Genomic DNA, 19,598 nt, shown 5'->3' with positions numbered 1-19,598 from the left:
ATGGGTGGACTGAGAGGAGGAGTGGCCCATCCGACCACATGGAGACCTCCTGACCCCAGCTCTACGGTTCTTCCCTCACAGGCTGCAGAAGAATGTTTCAAAAGTGATGGAAGTCTCCGACTCCTCACTTCCTCAAGAATATCAACACACTGCTTGAAAACATCATTCTGTTTCTTTTCCTTTTAAACAAAGTCTTATTTAGTAAATTAGATTGGCCTCTAAGCCATGGTAATCCTCCTGCCTCAGCCCAGGTCCAGGAATCATAATAATAGCCCCCATCTTTGGCTATGATCTGTATTCTTTATATCCACTCTGGTGTGGATTTCCTGCTAACTCATAAATAATTCCCTCTCCCTTGACTTACAAAATAACACTGCTGGCAATACCTGAAATGTTCTACTTCAAAGGTGCTGGGACACTGGACCCCGGCTGCTGTTGGCACCAGCTGCCTGCCACCTCAGACTTAAGAGTGTCAGTGGAGATTGCCTAACAGTTTCCTACTCTGGATGAGATAAAATAACAATTCCCTTGAGGAGTGTTTTGCCGTATAAATTGGTTGTTGTTAGCTTAGCTGTGTCCTGTTCTGTAACCCTGGCTGGTCTGGAACACTTTGTGTAACCCATGTTGGCCTCAGATTTGCTGTGATCCCCACTACCTCTGCCTCTTGAGTGCTACGATTGCAGGTGTGAGCCGCCATGCCCATGTCTTTTTAAACATGCTCTCTCTGGCCTTTCCCCTGCAGTCTCTTCAGATGGAGGTGCGGAATCTTCGGCCTTAGTGGATGATAATGGTAGTGAGGAAGACTTCAGCTATGAGGAGCTCTGCCAGGCCAACCCTCGATACCTGCAGCCAGGCGGAGAACAGCTGGCCATCAATGAGGTAAGCCCACATGTACCAGAGCCTCAGCCCCCAAGGCTGTGCTATCTACGTAGTTCTTACCTAGTGTATCCTGAAGCCTGGGACTCTGCTAGCTGGTTTCCAACACTGAGTTTCTGTCATCGTCCAGGGACATGTCTGTAACTGAGCTTTGCAGGTTTCTGACAGTTGTCCCCATAAGCACTTAGATAAGCAGGGGCTGGTCTTAAGCTAGCTCTTCAGCTTTTTAAATGTGTTCATTAGCTGAACAGTGGTAGTGCCGACACTTCAGAGGCAGAGGCAAGGAGAAGTCTGAGTTCGAGGCTAGCCTGGTCTACAGAATGAATTCCAGGATAGCCAGGACTTCATAGAGAAACCTGTCTGTCTCAAAAACCAAGAAAACCAAAAACAACAACAAAAAGTGTTCGTTATCGCAGGTGATTCTCACAGCTGATCTCTGAGGTACGTGAAAATACTGGTCTGAATTTTAACAAACATGCTTAGGCGTTTGTTAAATAAAGTTATACTGGGCCTGGTCTATGCATGGGATGCTAACTACTCTGAGAGCTAAGGCAGGAAGCTCGTAAGTTCAAGTCCTCCCTGGGAAGCTTATGGGTGACTCTGTCTTAAAGAAGGGTTGGGTAGTTGAGTCACAGAGTTCACCAGGCTCTGGGTTCTATCCCCAACACTGCAGGGGGTGGAGGGGGAGCAAAATGCTTTGTTAGCAAATGGCAGAGCTGGAGTTAACCCTGTGTTCCTTATTCTCAGTCATGGTTGGTTTGTTTGGTTTGGTTCCACTACAACGAATTATTAGCACTCGGACTCCCTTTTGGTGTCCCCCCCCCATGCCCCCCCACCTGACAGGATTTTTCTGTGTAGCTGTCCTGGAACTCTCTCTGTAGATCAGGCTGACCTCAACCTCAGAGATCCATACCTGCCTCTGCCTCCCAAGTTCTGGGACAAAAGGCGTGCGCCACCACACCTAGCTCTGCATTCTCCCCTTTTGTCTGGAACTTTCTGGAAGGCATCTCCACATCTCAACACTTTGGTGTGGAGCCTGTGGGGCATGACCTCACCAAGGTGTCCACTTAACCACTGTGCGGCTCTGACATCAAGTGTGGTGGCACAGAAGACATTTGTAAAGCAACATCCCAAATAGTGAGTTTGTTAGGTAACTAGTCTCCAGCTTCCTTCCCTGCTCCAGATTTCTGACTTTTCCACGGCATGAAAGCTAGATGCCTGTGTAGGTTTGTCATTTTTGGATTAGTTGTGTGGAATGACCATTCTGTTCTCCATCCCTTGTGGTACAGTGCTCAGAGACTTAGGTGACACTTGGAATCTCATCATGTGATGCACTTCCAGTTAGACAGGACTGTAGGGGTGTCCTGGGCTCTGCTAGGAAAGGCTGAGTAAGCACAGGCACAGTGGCTAGGTTTAGGGAATGCATGCTGGGTTTATGATGGTTTTGACTTAGATGACTTAGTATGAAGTGACTCCATTGTGAGCCAAGGAGTTTCTGCACAGCCCAAACTAGCCTTGAACTTGTCAGCCCCCGTCTCAAACTCCTCCCACATGGCAGGATGACAGATATGTGTTACCACATCTAGTAGGTATACATACCTTTTTAAAGTTGACCCGGGTTGCCCTTTAAGAGCAGGGCACAGACACCTACCGAATACTGTTTTCCTTCACTGATTTCATACAACCAGTTTACCTAGATAGGACGACTGTTTGCAGGTGGACTAGAACACATCAGTCACTCAAAAGCATACTGAGCACCTGGCTCCTTTCCGTCTGCCCACTTTGTTGGATGCTAACCATGTTCTCCTGTCTCCATTCCAGCTCATCAGCGATGGCAGCGTGGTGTGTGCAGAAGCACTTTGGGACCATGTGACCATGGACGACCAGGAACTGGGCTTCAAGGCTGGGGATGTCATCCAGGTCCTGGAAGCCTCTAACAAGGACTGGTGGTGGGGCCGGAATGAAGACAAAGAGGCCTGGTTCCCTGCAAGCTTTGTTAGGGTAAGTGTAGCTCTTTGAGTTGTCCAAGGTGGTGTACATAGGCAGGGGATTGAAGTAGAGTTTCAGCAGACCTCAGTCTTCACCAAGGCCTCATTCTTCTGTCGTTGTGTTTAATACAACCCATAGGAAATAAGGCTGGTGGGAGTAGAAATCTTAATAATCTTAATGGAAGCCAATAAGCTACTTGGCATTGCTTTTGCCCATGAGCACTTATCGACGGCACTGTGAACTGATAACTCGGCACAGAGAGTGAGAGCAGGGAAGTCTCTGGCTTGGTCCTGCTACCGCTCCCTCTCCCCTAAGCCACCTGCCTCCTGTGTGTGGCCTGCAGCTTCGAGTCAATCAGGAGGAGCTACCGGAGAACTGCAGCAGCTCCCATGGGGAGGAGCAGGACGAGGACACCAGCAAAGCTCGCCACAAGCACCCAGAGAGCCAGCAGCAGATGCGGACCAATGTCATCCAGGAGATCATGAACACCGAGCGCGTGTATATCAAGCACCTCAAGGACATCTGCGAGGTCAGTCCCAGTCAGAGGTTGCCACCTCCTCTGACCCAGTGCATCTCATCAGATGCTCAGGCAAGATGCTGGGTTGTTGTCACACAGGTGAAAATATGGTCCTACCTGGTGATGCTGCCATGGTCTTTTCGGTGATAAACGGTAGTCTCTTTACAGTGGAGAGTTGGGGAAAGACAGTGTGCAACTAACTAGGTAGCAATTGCTGGGATTACGGACACTGACAACCATACCCAGCTTGTTATTCAATAGTCTCATCTGGTTTTGGAGAACTGACCATTAACAGATGGGAGGCTGGAAGGCTGCTTGCTCCCAAGCTGGTTGTTATTTTGTGGATCATGTGAGCTGGGTGCTGATGTCAGCACTGCTCATTCAGCTGTGAGCACTCGGTACTAGTGACAGGCTTACATCAGGACAGCCTGTTCTGGCATGGATGAACATGGCCTGCTACTGCTCGCCTCTCTGCTACACAAGTGTGTGTGTGGTCTTTAGAGTCACAGTTTCCGGCTGATCATTGAGGAGCACAGACCGTGGACTGCCCCGTTCATTACCCGGCTCAGGTCAGTTTCTCTCAGCATCATCACCAGGCACACATCCTCTTAGTTGCCTGTTGCAGATGAGGGAACTGAGACCTTGAAATTTAGGTTGGAAGACAGTGTGCCCCCTAAGCTTAGAATCTGCATTGTCAAAGTGTATGTTCTCTTAAAATTCATACAAGAGTAGAGTGGTTTAGGGGATTGCTGCACATGCACGAGGATGTGAGTTTGGTTCCCTAGCAACCACATAAAAACTGGGCATGGCAGCATGTGTCTCTAACCGCAGCACTAGGAGGCAGAGATGGACAGAGCCCATAGCCTCTCTGGTCAACCAATCTAGCCAAAACTGTGAGTCCCAGACATTCTGTCTCTCTGTCTTTTTCTGTCTCTGTCTCTTTGTCTCTCTGTCTGTCTGTTTCTCTGTCTCTCTCTCTGTCTCTCTCTGTGTGTCTCTCTCTCTCTCTCTTTCTGTCACACACACACACACACACACACACACAAATGTGTAGAGGTGATGAAGATTAAGGTCACATGTCTGAATGTGTAAGCCTACCCTCACATTCTTCTACCACATATGCATGTTCACATGTTCCACTCCACATATGAAGAAGAAGGCAGTGGTTTATCTTTTATTAAATGGTCAGTTCTGTTTAAGCATACAATGCTATTTAAGAGGTAATCGTATGTACATATATGGTCTTTCCTTCCTATGCCACTAACTTTCCCAAGCCGGAGCACAGCTCTGATAATGTGCATAGGGAAGTAGTCGTTCATTAGACCTCTTAGTAGGCACAGGCCTCAGATTGAAGATGTACAGATTCCTGTTGTATCATAAAAGCAGGTGATGATGGAGTTCGTGGCGTGGACGTTCTTGGGTCGTTGCCATGATTTAACAAACCAAAACCACACTGACTCAGGTTATCAGACTTGATAGCAAACCTTCACACACTTAGCTTCCTTCATTTCCTTAGCCGGGAAAGTTAGACTCTAGAAGTATGGCAATATGAAGCCAGACATGACACACATCTGTAAGTCTGGCAGTGGGTAGGTAGAGATAGGTGGATCCCTGGGCTCTTTTGACCAGCCAGCCTCATCTACTTGGAGAGTTCCAGGCCAGTAATGACTCTTTCAAGTGAAAGGTTTCAACCCAAGGTTGGCCTCTGACTCTCATACAACTATGAACACACACGCACCACACCCCACACAAACACATGTCCACACAATACACACGGTGGCAACATGCATTGTAAACTCTTCTGTTTGAAACTCTTCTGGAAACTTGGAAGCTGCCTATGTAAAACTCTTCACCTTCATTTTGTTTTTAAAAGTATTTATGGCGAATTATAGTTGTAGAAGTCTGTCTCATCAGCCTCACAGAGATAAAAATAATCCTAATTAAAACTCACCCCACTTTGGGATTGGTGCCACACACCTGTCATCTCTCAGTGCACGGGCCTCTCCATCAGGAGGATTGCAAGTTTGAGACCAGCCTGAGCCACATAGTGAGGCTCTATCCTAGAATTAAACTAAAATTCAGTCCAAGACTACGGCAGTGGGCCAAAACACAAACAGAAACAACAAACTGCACTGATCAACTGTCTCTAAACAAATAAAACCCTTTGCTTTGTTCTTTGCAGGGCTATATCCGACAGTGTCGTAAGCACACGGGAATGTTCACTGTTGCGCAGCTAGCCACTATTTTTGGAAACATTGAAGACATTTACAAATTCCAAAGAAAGTTTCTGAAAGACCTTGAGAAACAGTACAACAAAGAGGAACCTCACTTGAGTGAAATAGGATCCTGCTTTCTTCAGCACGTATGTCACTGTTCCCCCATTAATCACATCCTGTCAGACAATAGTGTAGAACGATGCCTCTGCCAAAGACATTCCAGAGGGTTCTGCCTTGCCTCATGTACTGCCATTAGGTAGATGGGATTTTTCTTCCCGTGAGAGTGAGTGATCCAAGGTCACATGCTCATAGGCAGATAGCAACACAACCTCAGAGTTTCTCTGCTGGTGACATGAGTTATTAGCACTTGCTATTAGATTGACCATAACTGACAGTGGAAGATTTTGGAGATTTTATTACTGTGCTTAGAGAATAGTTCTAGTAGTGCTAACAGTGGCAGCAGTGTCCCCTCACTCCCTGGGTGCTGGACCTTATGGTTTTCTAGAGGCAGGAGGCTGGAACTGGAGGAATGGATGGTCCTTAAAGTGCTGAGCCTGGTGGTTCCTTAGAAGTGCAGGCAGGAATGGATCCTGGGTATCCAGGCATCTTCGAGACGTGTGTGACTGGAGTAGCCTGGTCCTGTGGGTGAGCAGCTAGGGAGAGCCTTTGGAGATGAGCAAAAGCAGGGCAAGCGCAGACAGGTGAATGACCTCAAGCACAGATCTTAACTGCTGATTGCCACCATGGTTAGGCCTGACCGGCGATGGCCCAGGAGACAAGGAAAAGGAGACTTGTTAAAAGGGATATTTTTGAGGGAAGTCTGGCAAGACTAATTGTAACAAAAAAGGAAGAGCAGTGGTTCCTAGTACCTGTGTCATAGAGTTATTGGGGAGAGTCTGGGGAATGACATGCTAGGGAAAGGGGATTTGGTGGGATGCCTCCTGCATTTACGCCCAGTCAGGCATGCATGGTGGGATGGGGGAAACGAGAAGGAAGGGCAGTTGTGAGCACATGTGCCAACAGCTGAAGCTGGAGGAAAGGTGCTGGCCAGGGATGTAGACCAGCACCCACTTTTAAAGCAATGTTCACCCAGTCCTGAGGGAAGGATTGGTGGGCAGAGGAAGGAGTGTAGTTCCAATCCCAGGAGAGCAAACAGCAAGAGAAGGGCAGGGCAGCAGTGTGGCTGCCCCTCAGAATGAGACGTCTGAGAGAAGGGAAGTGGATAGGGGCCTGTCAGTTGGAGAAGGTATAATGCATGGAACTAGCCCTAAGGATTACTTAGGCAGTGTGTCAGCAGCATGTGGTACCTCCAAGCCAGAGTTTATCAGTGGGAGGAAGGGGATGAGGATGTTGGTCCAAGCCTCAAAGCACTGCTTTGCCCCTCCTCTGTAGCAGCTGTAGGCTCAGGAGCTGAGTGAGCACAGTGGCAGGGTACCCTCTACCCACCCTTAAAGAGAGCCCAGTTATCCACCCCCAGACCACAAATTATCTTCCTACTCACCAGCCATGAAAGCCACTGTCAAGCCTGGATTGCATCTTGGGGTCTTGACCTGTCCCCCTCTTCTCCAGGCGTGTCCTCACAGTCAGCTCAGAGCCATTGACTGATGAGGTTGTCTTCCCTTCCAGCAAGAGGGCTTTGCCATCTACTCTGAGTACTGCAACAACCACCCCGGCGCCTGTGTGGAGCTGTCCAACCTCATGAAGCACAGCAAGTACCGGCACTTCTTCGAGGCCTGCCGCCTGCTCCAGCAGATGATCGACATCGCCCTGGATGGCTTCCTCCTCACGCCTGTGCAGAAGATCTGCAAATACCCACTGCAGCTGGCTGAGCTGCTCAAGTACACCACACAGGAGCACAGGCAAGCCGGGGGCCCACTCAGCGACTGTGGAGCTGAGCACCAGCCAGCCTGGTGCTTCTGGGATGGCAGGGACAGGTGGTGGTCATGTGGTAGCATTGAGGTTTTCAAGTGTTTACAGTGTTTATCACTATAACGGTATCTGAAGAAACTCCATGACATCTAGAAGTAGAAAAACAAGATAATTCTTTTGGGTTTGTTTGTTTGTTTGTTTGTTTTGGTTTTTTGTTTGTTTTTTTCCCAGACAGGGTTTCTCTGTGTAGCCCTATCTGTCCTAGAACTCATTCTGTAGACCAGGCTGGCTTTGAACTCAGAGATCCGCCTGCCTCTGCTGCCCAAGTGCTGGGATTAAAGGCGTGAGCCACCACAGTTGGCCTTTTTTCTTTCTTTTCCTTTCCTTCTCTTCTCTTTCCCCCCCATCCCCCGTAAAACAAAAAAATAAAACAAAACTTCTGGAAAAAGGCAACAACAAAACCGCTTAGATTCTGCCCCTCTTTGGGGACTTTTAGCAGAAAGATTGTCCCTTTTCTTTGCGGGGTGGGAGGGGGCCCCACTTCTTGGGCAGTTCCAGGTCTTGTTTGTTTTGCCTCCTGCTCTGCCTCTGAAAATAGGCCTGTGAAGACAGGATGTGCTTTGTGGACAATCCTGCAGACTTTCCAGGACTTGTGCTCCCCTGTGTTTGGTCCACTGTCTCTGTTCTTAAGGCTGTTGAGGATTCTAACTTAGTCTACCAGGGTCCCTGCTGTGTCACCATGTGAGCTCAAGTGGTCCGGCCTATTGACTGAATTGCAGGTTTACACATCCCCATATTACTTCCACTTACACAAGACACACAGGGTTATGGCCTCCATGTAAATTGAGATTTTGATACCTGGGTTTTCCGTACTTGACAGTTTTAGAGACATGGGCCAGGACACTGCTAGAAGACCGTCAGACTGCATTGCTCATGGCCTTTCATGCCCTTCCCTAAACAAGTAAAAGATGAGACCTGATGCAGATAATTACTTTCGAAATGGCTAGTGGTTTTTAAGCAGCAGCAGCAGAAGTGGTTGTGTTGAAATCAATGCCGAGATCAAGGACAGTTCTCTGTACTGATGAGAATAACTCACAGTTGCTGTGACTAACACTTGATTTCTGTGGCATTTACTTTCATTCATGGTGATTTCTGGGAAATGAATGGCAACATTCTTATTCCAAAAGAATTGTGAATCATTTTCCCTCAGCTAACTTAACCCGTGCAGAACTGTGCTCTATTCATGGGAACAATGGCTCTTGCTCAGTGCCTTGTCTAGACCATTAGCATACAGATCAGGGACTGAGCACATTGTTTTGTCGGCCCTCAATCACATATGCCTTTCAGTTAAAATGACCTTCTCACTCCGCAGTGATTACAATAATATAAAGGCAGCCTATGAAGCCATGAAGAACGTGGCCTGCTTGATCAATGAACGCAAGCGGAAGCTGGAGAGCATCGACAAGATCGCCCGCTGGCAGGTGTCCATCGTAGGCTGGGAGGTGAGTGGTGCTCACACGTGCCCAGTGAGGCTCGATGCTCCCGCATTCGGACCTAGTGACAGCATACTTTAGCCTCCTGTGGCTGGCACTGTTTGGTCTGGCTTTGATGGAATATTAATTTGTCCATTTGGAGGGATTTTGATGACTCTAAAAGACAATGATATACAATGCCTATAAAAAAAAAAAGATTAAGTCTGAGTAGGCAAGGGAGCTCAGAGAGTACAGGTGCCAAACCTAGAGATAGATGTGAGTTAATCCCCAGGCCCAACGTGGTAAAAGGAGAGAACTCAACCCTGCGAGTTTTCCTCCAGCCTCCACGTGAGCAACGCGACTCATGAATGCCCATACACATACAGTTATGCATACGCACTAAATAGTTACAAGTAATTTTTAAAAGAAACAAGGTCACTAATATATTGCTTAGTGTCTGGTCCTCTGACAGGAAGAGCCAGCTCCCACACAGCCATAGAACACAGTGGTAGTAGCATGGGGGGCTCGAGTCATGGTGACATCTTTGAATCCTATATAATCCAAGCAAATTATCTTTTATTGTCTCTAAGTTGAGGAGGAAAATATTACTTCTTAGGCTACATGATCATTATGTAACAGTACAAATAATCCTACCTGATAATAATGGTCCAATGGGTATACTTACCCTATTTGCACATCCATCTGCAGATGTGCACGCGTGCACGCACGCACCCCCCCCCACACACACACACACAGAGTAGGTAGTGCCCTACCATGTTCATTGCTAATTACATTTATGAACTCAGTGAATCCTCTCAAGGCTCTTTAGAAGTAAACATCACTCATGGGACAGAGTGAAGGCCCTAAAAGGTGTAAGTCCCTCCTCCAGGCCCAGGAGCCTAGACCGGTCACCTCTGCACCGCACTGGCAGCTAAGAACAAGCTAGTGCCTTTCAAGTTGTTGCTGAACCAGATAAGGGTCGCTGCATTTACCAACTGGTCAGAACTGGCTTTCACAGACTGAGAAGATGTTGGGTGAGAAGGCAGGAATAGGGCTGAAGTTACTGAGAGCAGAGTTGGCTAAAGAGAAATGCTTTTTCCCAGGAGCCTTGAGCATACCTCCGACATCGCTGTCTGATCCCTTGTTTTTTAAGTGAAGAATCTGGGGCACAGAATTGCTCTAGGAAAGGAAATAGAAGAAATATTTTGGAGTCAAGCACTTTTGCCTCCAAAACATTCTGTGTGTTATTAGGATTAAAGGAAAATGAAAATTTTATAAATGAAGTCCAGTTTCATACCAGATTGACGTCCATCCACCCTAGGTGTTATAAAGGGGTGCTTGCTTTCCAACCTTAGATTCTAACATTTAGGGGACCATCTCCTCAGAATTTACTAAGTTCTTACTGGTAGCCTGGCCTTTTGTTTCCAGGACCCTAAGCTAGCTATACCAGAAAGTAGGTAAATACTTGACTTGGGAGCCATATTAGTCAGTAATGCCATGTTTCTGCGCAGCAAAACCTCTGATTCTTCTTTATTGTCATGAAGTCAAGTCTTTATTAGCTCCCACTCCAGAAAATGTCTGCATTCCATTGTTTGTTTCTCTGTTTATATTTTATTGGTGTTTGAGGATGTCAGATTCTCTGGAGTTGCAGACAGTTGTGAGCTGCAATGTAGTTGCTGGGAATTGAACTCAGGACCTCTGGAAGAGTAACCAGTGCTCTTAACCACTGAACTCCAGCCTCCAGCATTCCATTACTTTAACGTGAGTTTTTAGATCAGGAAGACACTTTGAACAGGTCACTAGATGGCCTTCTCTGACCTCCACATGCATCACCCTGCCAGGAACAAATGCACCACATACATACATGCACCAAAAATAAATACGTAGAGTTAGGAAATAAGGAGTAGAAAAGAGAGATTTCATGACACGGAACCCATGAAGGCAAAGTCTGAACAGCCTTTGAGGCCCAACCTGGCTGTGTGTAGGGCAGCAACGCCTGGTCTTAGGAAACTGGGTGGAGTATTCTAGAAAGACGGTATGGGAGGCCCCTTCTGTATCCCTGTTGTTGGAAACAAATCTGGTTTGGAAGACTCACGGTGTCCTTGCATTCTCTTAGGGCCTGGACATTCTAGACCGAAGCTCTGAGCTGATTCATTCTGGAGAGCTAACCAAAATCACCAGGCAGGGCAAGAGCCAGCAGCGAATCTTCTTCCTTTTCGACCACCAGCTGGTGTCCTGCAAGAAGGACCTGCTGCGCAGGGACATGCTGTACTACAAGGGCCGCATGGACATGGATGAGGTGGAGCTTGTGGATGTGGAGGACGGGCGGGACAAAGACTGGAACCTCAGCATGCGGAATGCCTTCAAGCTGGTCAGCAAAGCCACCGATGAGGTTCATCTGTTCTGTGCTAGAAAGCAAGAAGACAAGGCCAGGTGGCTGCAGGCCTATGCGGATGAGAGGCGGCGGGTGCAGGAGGACCAGCAGATGGGTGAGTCCCCTCAGCCTCCTCCTCCACTGGCCATTTCTGTCCAGATGCTCCCTTAAGAGCTGATCTGTGGACAGCGCTGCAGGCATGTGCTCTGTGTAATATTAGCAAAGATAGCCCATAAAGCCCAAGGGTGTGCTTACCTCTCTTATTCACACTTTACAGATGAGACACTCTTCCAGGATGGCCCAGTTTGGTGTGGTTACAGGGACTGACCACATAGTGGTAGTGTGTGCACGCATGGCGCGTGTGCATGCACGTACACACACACATATATACACACTCCCTCACCCAACCAGTAGAAGTATCAGATGATTCTCTTTATTTCTTCACATACGTATTTATTTATGCTGCATATGAGTATGCGTATGATATATTTGTTTCTGGTGAGGTGATACATGTGGAGGTCAGAGAAAGACATCTAGTGACCTGTTCTATCACACTCTGCTTTTTTCACTTGCAAAGGGTCTCACTGAATCTGGAGCTAGGCTTGGAGCCAGTGAGCCCCAGCTGTCAACCTATCTCAATCCTGCACAGTGTTGGGATTACAAGTACACACATGAGCACACCAGCTTTTTACACGAGCACTGGGGATTTGAACTCAGGACTGCATACTTCAGAGCATGTACTCTTTCCCACTCCTGAGAGGCCATCTTCCTAGCCCAGAATTACCAGATAGTTGTCAAGGCTTCCCCTTTATCAACACTGTTGCAAAACACTCGACATTCACCTCACTGTCTGGGTCAGTTCAGATGCAGTTCCTCCTGTGCTTTTCCCCATTGTGGCAACCGCAGAACCTGTACCACATGCCAGGGTGAGCTCGTGCTTCTGATGGTCAGTAGTGTAGTTGTACAGGTAGACCATCTATAATCCCAAGATCAAAATCTCTGAGCATCAACAAGGAGAATTTCACACCTGACATCATGTGAGGGACCCAGTCAAAATGCAGATGCCCCAAAAGTATATAGTTTGGAATCACCCTCAGGCTGTGTATAAATAAGATAAAGAATCTATGAAGCATAACTGAATCCTGTGTTTAGACTTTGGTCTCATCCCCAGGATACCTTATGTACTGTGTACGTGAAAGCATTAGGAAGTCTGAAGAGTGGCCTGTGCTGGTCCCACACATTTCAGATACGGGGAATTGAGCCTGTACTTTGGTGTGTCACCCCAACTTCTGCTGGCCTTTTTTTTATTGCATGATCTTGTGAGAAGAAAGCTGCCATGTGGCATTAACCAGTGCAGCGCTCGCGGTTTCTGTGTCCACGCTCCAGAGCCACCCACACAGATTGGGAATGTGAGCATGCACTGCCAGATGTAATCTGCAGTGCCCAGAGACCAGGGGTGCACAGATGGGTGCCAGATGGGTGAGAAACGCCTGTGTTGCCCAGATCTCAAGGACCATGTGTCTGGTGAAGTATCACCCACTGCTACAGAGCCCAAGGGGCTTTGAGGGTGGTCCCTATGTCTCCTGTACCAAGCCACCAGCTTTAGATGTAGCCTTAGATTCTGCAGTTGGCTATAGAAAGCGTCCTGGGGTCCCATGTTGAGCTCCATTAGGCTATCTTGCCATTAAAAGTAAGAATTTCTTCAGAAACTACCAGAGCTCAGAGCACACAACTCTCAGCCTCACAGATGGGATCTGCTACTTTGTGTGGCTGTTCTTTAGGCCCCAGGAAATCTGGACCCTCAGCAGTCACCCCATGCATTGGTTGCTGTACGGCAGACCCTGTTGCAATAAGGTGTGCCACGAAATCCTTCTCAAAAGCCTGCAGGTCTTTACTGAAACCTGAAGTGACGGGGTCACCAGCTCCCGGGTTTACTGAGTCATTCTGCACTGTCGTTTGCACTCCTTCCCCTGAGGGTTCATGACAATCACAGCAGAGTCCTGAACACGCAGCTCTGTTCTTCCTCTTGTGTATGTCATTTGCTTCATGGGCTCCTGTGGCAAGTGACTAGTGAGGTCAGATCCTCATGGTCCCCGTGGAGCAAAACACCAGCCTCTGCATCTGGGTATGGGGTGGGAAGGAGACCCTTGCCAGTCAGGCACGCATTGAGTATGTCACTGCATAAAGGCAGAACAGCAAAGCAGCCAAGGTAGAGTGGGTCCAAGACAGAGACAAGGGTCAGTTGAAGCTGCTGAGGTAGAGTGTGACTCAGCTCTGCCACAGTGCAGTCTGGCTCCTCACCTCCCACTTCTGCATCCACTTCTTACCTCAGGAGAAGCAGCCATCTCAGCCACTGCAGTTGCTCCGTTGCTGTCTTACCTCTCTCCAAAGCCAGTCTGGCCTCTTTCCTGGTGCAGCTCCTTTCACCTAGTTGGCCTACCACATGTTGACAGCATCGCTGTCCACTGCATAGCCAGGGTGCAGAGTCCCAGTCTGAGGCTTCAGGCAGTTAGAATCTAACCCACAGAGCTCTTAGCACATGTGAGCCGCAGCCCTGAACCCCTTTGCCTTGAGCTCTCTTCCCAGAGCGTCATGCTTTAGACCTGCAATTGGGGTGACCCCCATGTGGACATTGGCCTGGCAATGTCTGTCTTGAGACACCAAGGGTCTGTGTGTCACAACAGTTGTACTTCATATCACTCTCTAAAACACGTGGGCTCAGAGGTCATCGTGAGGCACCTGGTGACACTTCCGGCGCCCTTTCTTTTCCTCATGTCACAGGGTTTGTTACTCTAGTCTGTAGAGAAGAGAACACCTCAGCACTAGTGTGTGTTCTACAGTTTATTCTGAAAAAGGTTTTCTGGGTTCTGAATGTAGACCACTCCTGTTTCCACATCCAGGAATGGAAATCCCAGAAAATCAGAAGAAACTCGCCATGTTGAATGCTCAGAAGGCAGGACATGGGAAATCTAAAGGTAAGGTTGGTGGAGGCTTCACCTCCTTCTGTACATCTTTTGATGACCTGGAGTCTGTCCACACAGAACCTTTTTGCAGCTCTGAGTGGAGAGGAAAAGCCAAGGATGCTTAAGGAACAGACCTGAATTGATAGGCAGGTGGAGAGTCTTCAGGTTTGGATTCAGGTGCATGAAATATCTCAGGTAGCAATAAAGGCCTTCAGGGCCCCTGGTCTGGCCAATGTCCTCTGTTCCTCACGGCCCTAGAGGATCCACTGGTCCCCAGTGGTACCCACTGAGCCACCAGTCAAGTTAACCCCTTGCAACTTTGATTTGAGGAAGAATCTCCAACACCAAGGTGCTTGCCAGCTACAGGTGACTGCACTGCATTCCAATGAGGTGAGGTCTCAGCTATAGGAGACTGCACTGCATTCCAGTGAGGTGAGGTCTCAGCTATGGGAGACTGCACTGCATTCCAGTGAGGTGAGGTCCTAACATTCAGAGCATCAGTAGATAAGAAGACCCTGGGCTTCTCCTAGAGCAGTTCCCCACTCTTATACATTCTAGAATCACTTGGCCTTCATGGCCAAGCCACACCAAGGTCACCATTGCTCACAGTTAGTGTCTCCCCAGGGTAGATAATGCCAATGGATGCATTTATTCTTGCTACTGTGACTCTCATATTAGAGATTAGGGAACTGAGGTACAGAGAAATCAAAGAATTTCTCTCAAATACTCATGGTCAGCAAGTGTGGGGTAGCATTTGGGCTAAGGGAATGTTGGCTCCAGGCCTTGGTTCAGAACATGTTACTACTTCCAGTCCATACCAAAAAGCCCAGTTCTGATTCTTACTGATCTCACTCATGGTGGAAGTTGACCTGCTCCATCCCCTGGGCTTCCTTCTTGGGAGGTTTTGGGTAGGCTTCATGAGGTAACCCTTGCTGGTCCCATACAGGGTATCTGAATTCTCATTTTGTAGGGCAGTTATTAGATGTCCCCTTGATTCCTTGGAATTAGCTAAGTACTTTGAGTCCCATTGTAGCTTCCTAGTGACTGGTCTGTTCTTCTGTCCTTCCTGAGTTAGGCTACAACAGCTGCCCCGTGGCCCCGCCCCACCAGAGCCTGCCGCCTCTTCACCAGCGCCACGTCACCGTACCCACCAGCATCCCGCAGCAGCAGGTCTTTGCCTTGGCTGAGCCCAAGAGGAAGCCATCGATATTCTGGCACACCTTCCACAAACTCACCCCCTTCCGGAAATGAGCCTTCCCCGGGGTGCGCCTCTGAGGTACTGCGGGGAGGAAGACCAGTTTTGTCTCTTCTGCATGATATCCAGGGATGGCTTCTTGCTCAGTGCTGAACACTTAGTTTGGGGATCCATGAAGGGGAGAAGAAGTTGGACTCAGCTTTTGACCTTGAGAGGCCCCAGCACCCTTGTGGAAGGAAGGAGGCCATGAAGCCCACCGGAAGCCACACTCTCTGGTGGCCATGATATAAGGGCCAGGGCCTTTCTGCATGGAGACTGCTGACTCGGCTAACCCTGCGAGTTTCCCACTGAGGGTCACACTTCTGCTGCTTTCCAAACAGTATCTGGAGCCTTTCAGTTCCTCAGGAGCAACTACATTAAAGATGGCTTCTGTGTTTCATCTTGAGAAACAAATTGACAGGGGTTGGTAGGTTATTGGCAGACATGGGATGACCTGGGTCAGGTCAGGTCTGGGAGAGACCATGAAGGAGCTAGAATCAGTGGGGCCCGTGCCCACAGTGCTCCAAGGTGTAGCAGATACCACGCCAGAGTGTAGATCTCATCCTGCAAGGTTCCTTATTCACAGGAGAGTCAGGAGGCCCTGTTACCCCAGCAGTGCTCTGGATGATAGCATCCTCGGAGCAGTGCTTCTCTCCAGACTGGAGGGCAGGTTGCCACCACCTGACTTGTCCCTCTCACTCTTCAAACAGAGGTCACACCCTGCTCACCCCTCACAGCCTAAGAACCTGCCATTCACGGAAGTAAGGGTAATGTGAAATGTCTTTGAGAATGTGACACTGTGCACCTGTACATCTTCATCAGCCATTTGCATCACTGATATGATGATGAAGACACCGCCATCCACAGAGAAAACAAGGGGCAAAACTGTCCTGCTTCCTAGGGAAATGGAAATAAATGCCTCTGACACATGACCGAAACAGTACCTGACTGTGGCAGCTGGAGAATGGTCTTGATGACTCCTTAGCTCTGAGAGAGCTGTCTCTTAACGAGGGCCACCTGAGCTGACACCCACAGAGACACCCACAGTGTCTGTTGACATTGTGTTTGTTACTTGATGAAGATGCCTTTTAACTCCATCTAAGGGAGACTGGTTCTGCATTTTAATCTACACAGTGGGCTGACCGGTGCGTTCCTTTGGACAAGTGAGTTCTTGTGTGCTGTTCTTGCAAGGTTCTCACCTCTCATCAGCTCTCACTTGAGAACAAACAAGTGTGCAGTATCAGAGGTGAAGGTCCCTTAGCACAGTTCACACTGTCTCCAGGTCTGTGCCTGAAACAAGTGACGTCACAGCAAATAACCTTGATTCTGGGCCTGGGATTAGCCTCAACCCTGCTGTGCACCCTGGCATGGTCACTTACAGGTCACTTACTGCTGGGGACTATAGTCAGTGGCCCCACAGCTGTGTCTGTGTGCTATGAAGTGGCTCAAGTGCACAGAACATGTGCTGTGTGTGTGTGTGTGTGTGTGTGTGTGTGTGTGTGTGTGTGAGAGAGAGAGAGAGAGGGAGAGAGAGAGAGGTGGGCATCAGTTTCAGCTGCATTTATATAACTGACAGGTTTGGTTGGTTGGTTTGTGTTTGGTTGGCTTTTTTATTTGTTTTCTAATAGAATGTAACCATATATTTTAGAAACCACACTTTGTGTACTTTTCTCTGCTCCAGTGTGTGTGTGCAGCAATTCCCACAGTTGTGTTGTTAATATGAAAATTGCTTTAAAGAAGTGAATAGTTGTTGGTCCTGTGCACTTTCACTGAGGATGCCAATTGAGTCAGAGCCTCACTGCAGGCTCCATTTGCTGTTACAGCTGACGACAGTGAAGAAGTAATATGTTATGTTTGCGACCAGTCCAAATAGATTTCCCAGCTGCCCTAACTTCCGGTTCCCACCTACCTCCACAGACCTCCTAACAATCCCGCACATCAGGATGTGTTTATATCAAATCACATTCAAGACCTGGGCTGGCCCTGGGTGATTTTAGACAGCCTGAGAAGTGCTTGGTCAAATAAAGTCTGTCCCAGGTGACTCGTACTTGGAATTTCTGAGTGATTTTGAAAACTATGTGTTTTTAAAAGATGTAATAGCCTTTGACTTTGTAAAAATCTCTATGTCAGTATGCATTTTATTACCAAATACAGAAAGTGGGGGGAAGGCCTTTAATAATTCTCCAAACTTCCTTCTTGATTTAAAGCATGCGCTCTACTTCGGAAGCAAATAGAAACAACAAGGAACCTCCTGCCCTAATGGTGTCCGCACTCGGGAACAACATTTCCCCCCTCTTCCTCAATGGGCCAAAAAATACTGGTGATTTAAAATTTTGATGAATGTCATTTGTTCTATTTTTAGCATTCCAGAATTTGCTGGCTCTGTTAACGAGTTGGAGAAGGCCTCCCTGGTTTAGATTGTACCTATAATGTGTAGACGCCATGTGGTAGGTGAAAAGCGATCATGACACTTGAAAGTCTAGAGAAAGAACATTCCAGACTCTGTCCCCTAAAGTAAGAGAATGGTGTGAAGCTGACAGGGGCTCATATGAGCCTTCGCTGCCCCCCTAGCTGTTGTCACCTATTCGGATCTTTCTTGCTGCGTGGTAGATCACCTCTGCAGGTGAGCGCCCCCACCACTATGGAATGCCATTTCTAACTACTGTGCCTTTTACTATCCAATCCACTGAAGACTGATTCCACATCCTATGTTGCTGTTGTTACATGCAAAGCAAAAATTGTATTTAATTCGAAACCTGTTTCAAAGCGCAAGTCTTTTTTTTTTTTTTTTTTTAAAGCCCCAGTGCCCCAGCATTGTGTGCATGTGGAAATCTGTAACTGGATTGCTGATGTTTCTCAGAGCAAGTCAATCCTGTTTCCCAGCCAGAGAGAGATTCCTGGAGCCAGGGCATGACTTCTGCATTGTGGCTTCATCACAGTTAATAGCAGAAACATCCTCAGGCCAGTGCCAAGAAATAGAAGTCAATGCCTTTCAGCAGCTGGCAGGATGCTGGGCACAGTGTGCCCACGGATTGTTTCTTCTCAGGATCCAGGGAAAGGGGCGTTTGGAAGATTTAGGACAAAGTAAGTAGAAACTTCTAGCCAGTCTTAGAGATGGGAAAGAAACATCAGCTTATATAATGTATATAAATTTGCTCAGCCACCCCAGAAGCCCCATTATTGCCTTTACTGTTGTCCCAGACATTGCCAATTATATTTAGAAAGTACTTTGAGCCGCTTCTATAATTTAATAATTGGTCCCCCTTTTTGGGTACGTATTGGTGCCCACTGTGCGTGACTTGCCGATCTTGGCTGTGCTTTTGATGATACCTAATCCATGCTGCGGTGCTGTTGTCCGTGTACGTCAAGTGCTGCTGCTGAGCTGGTGAGCTGGCTTTGACCCTGAAACAGGACCTGTGTGCTAGATGTGCATTTTTGCTGAATGAAGGGTTTGTTGTTTCTTTTTTTTTTTTTTAAACTGTTATTTGATTTCTTGTAAATGCTGTGAATCTCTTTTTGTCATTTTGTATCTGTATATTAAAATTAATTTGCCAAACTGGTTCCAGTGATGCATCTCCATAGTCAAATAAGATAGATACATTATACAGAAAGAGGAAGGCTGGGCCAGGCACAAAGCCCTAGCTAGGTCTGATTGTCAGCACTGCATAAAACTGGGTGTGAAAACACATACCTCTAATTCCAGCACTTGGGATGCAGAGGTAGGAGGTTTTCTCTGGCTACGATAAGGGGTTCAAGGTCAACCTAAGCCAAATGAGACTCTGTCTCAAGAAAAGAACATTTTAAAACGGCAGCCAATTCTGGAATTTACAGATTTACAATTCTTTCTTGCCTTGAGCTTGCTGCTTCTTCCTAAAGACTCATTCCTGATGGGTGGGAGGGAGTCACTGGACTTCTAAAGCCTTCAGAGTAGTAGATGAGCCAGAGAGAGCAAGTGACAGTTTGAGTGGTTTTTGTTAGCCTCTTGTGGGTTTAGAGATGTAACCAGGAGCTGCCCCACCCTTTACCCTCAAGGTCAAGCAGGCCCTCTACCACTGAGTGACAGCCCAGCCCATTGTGGTTTTCCATGA

At 47.8% G+C, this 19,598-nt stretch overlaps 1 protein-coding gene across 8 annotated transcripts in view; it reads left to right on the top strand.

The window, feature by feature from the left end:
- The window catches only part of Spata13 (spermatogenesis associated 13), a 122,833-nt gene extending 103,763 nt beyond the window's left edge, over positions 1-19,070 (top strand). For all 8 annotated transcript variants that reach the window (XM_076930906.1, XM_076930903.1, XM_076930905.1 and 5 more), the window contains 9 exons: positions 743-879; positions 2,698-2,877; positions 3,209-3,394; positions 5,565-5,744; positions 7,225-7,457; positions 8,840-8,969; positions 11,056-11,428; positions 14,214-14,288; positions 15,352-19,070. In XM_076930906.1, the coding sequence (XP_076787021.1) occupies positions 743-879; positions 2,698-2,877; positions 3,209-3,394; positions 5,565-5,744; positions 7,225-7,457; positions 8,840-8,969; positions 11,056-11,428; positions 14,214-14,288; positions 15,352-15,527 (1,670 nt within the window). In that variant the 3' untranslated portion in view covers positions 15,528-19,070. The remainder of the gene's footprint in view (positions 1-742; positions 880-2,697; positions 2,878-3,208; positions 3,395-5,564; positions 5,745-7,224; positions 7,458-8,839; positions 8,970-11,055; positions 11,429-14,213; positions 14,289-15,351) is intronic.
- The last annotated feature ends 528 nt before the right edge of the window (positions 19,071-19,598 follow it).

Source organism: Arvicanthis niloticus, chromosome 3 (genome assembly GCF_011762505.2).
Source record: "Arvicanthis niloticus isolate mArvNil1 chromosome 3, mArvNil1.pat.X, whole genome shotgun sequence".
NCBI lineage: Eukaryota > Metazoa > Chordata > Mammalia > Rodentia > Muridae > Arvicanthis > Arvicanthis niloticus.
This window is presented reverse-complemented; position numbering and strand designations above follow the sequence as displayed.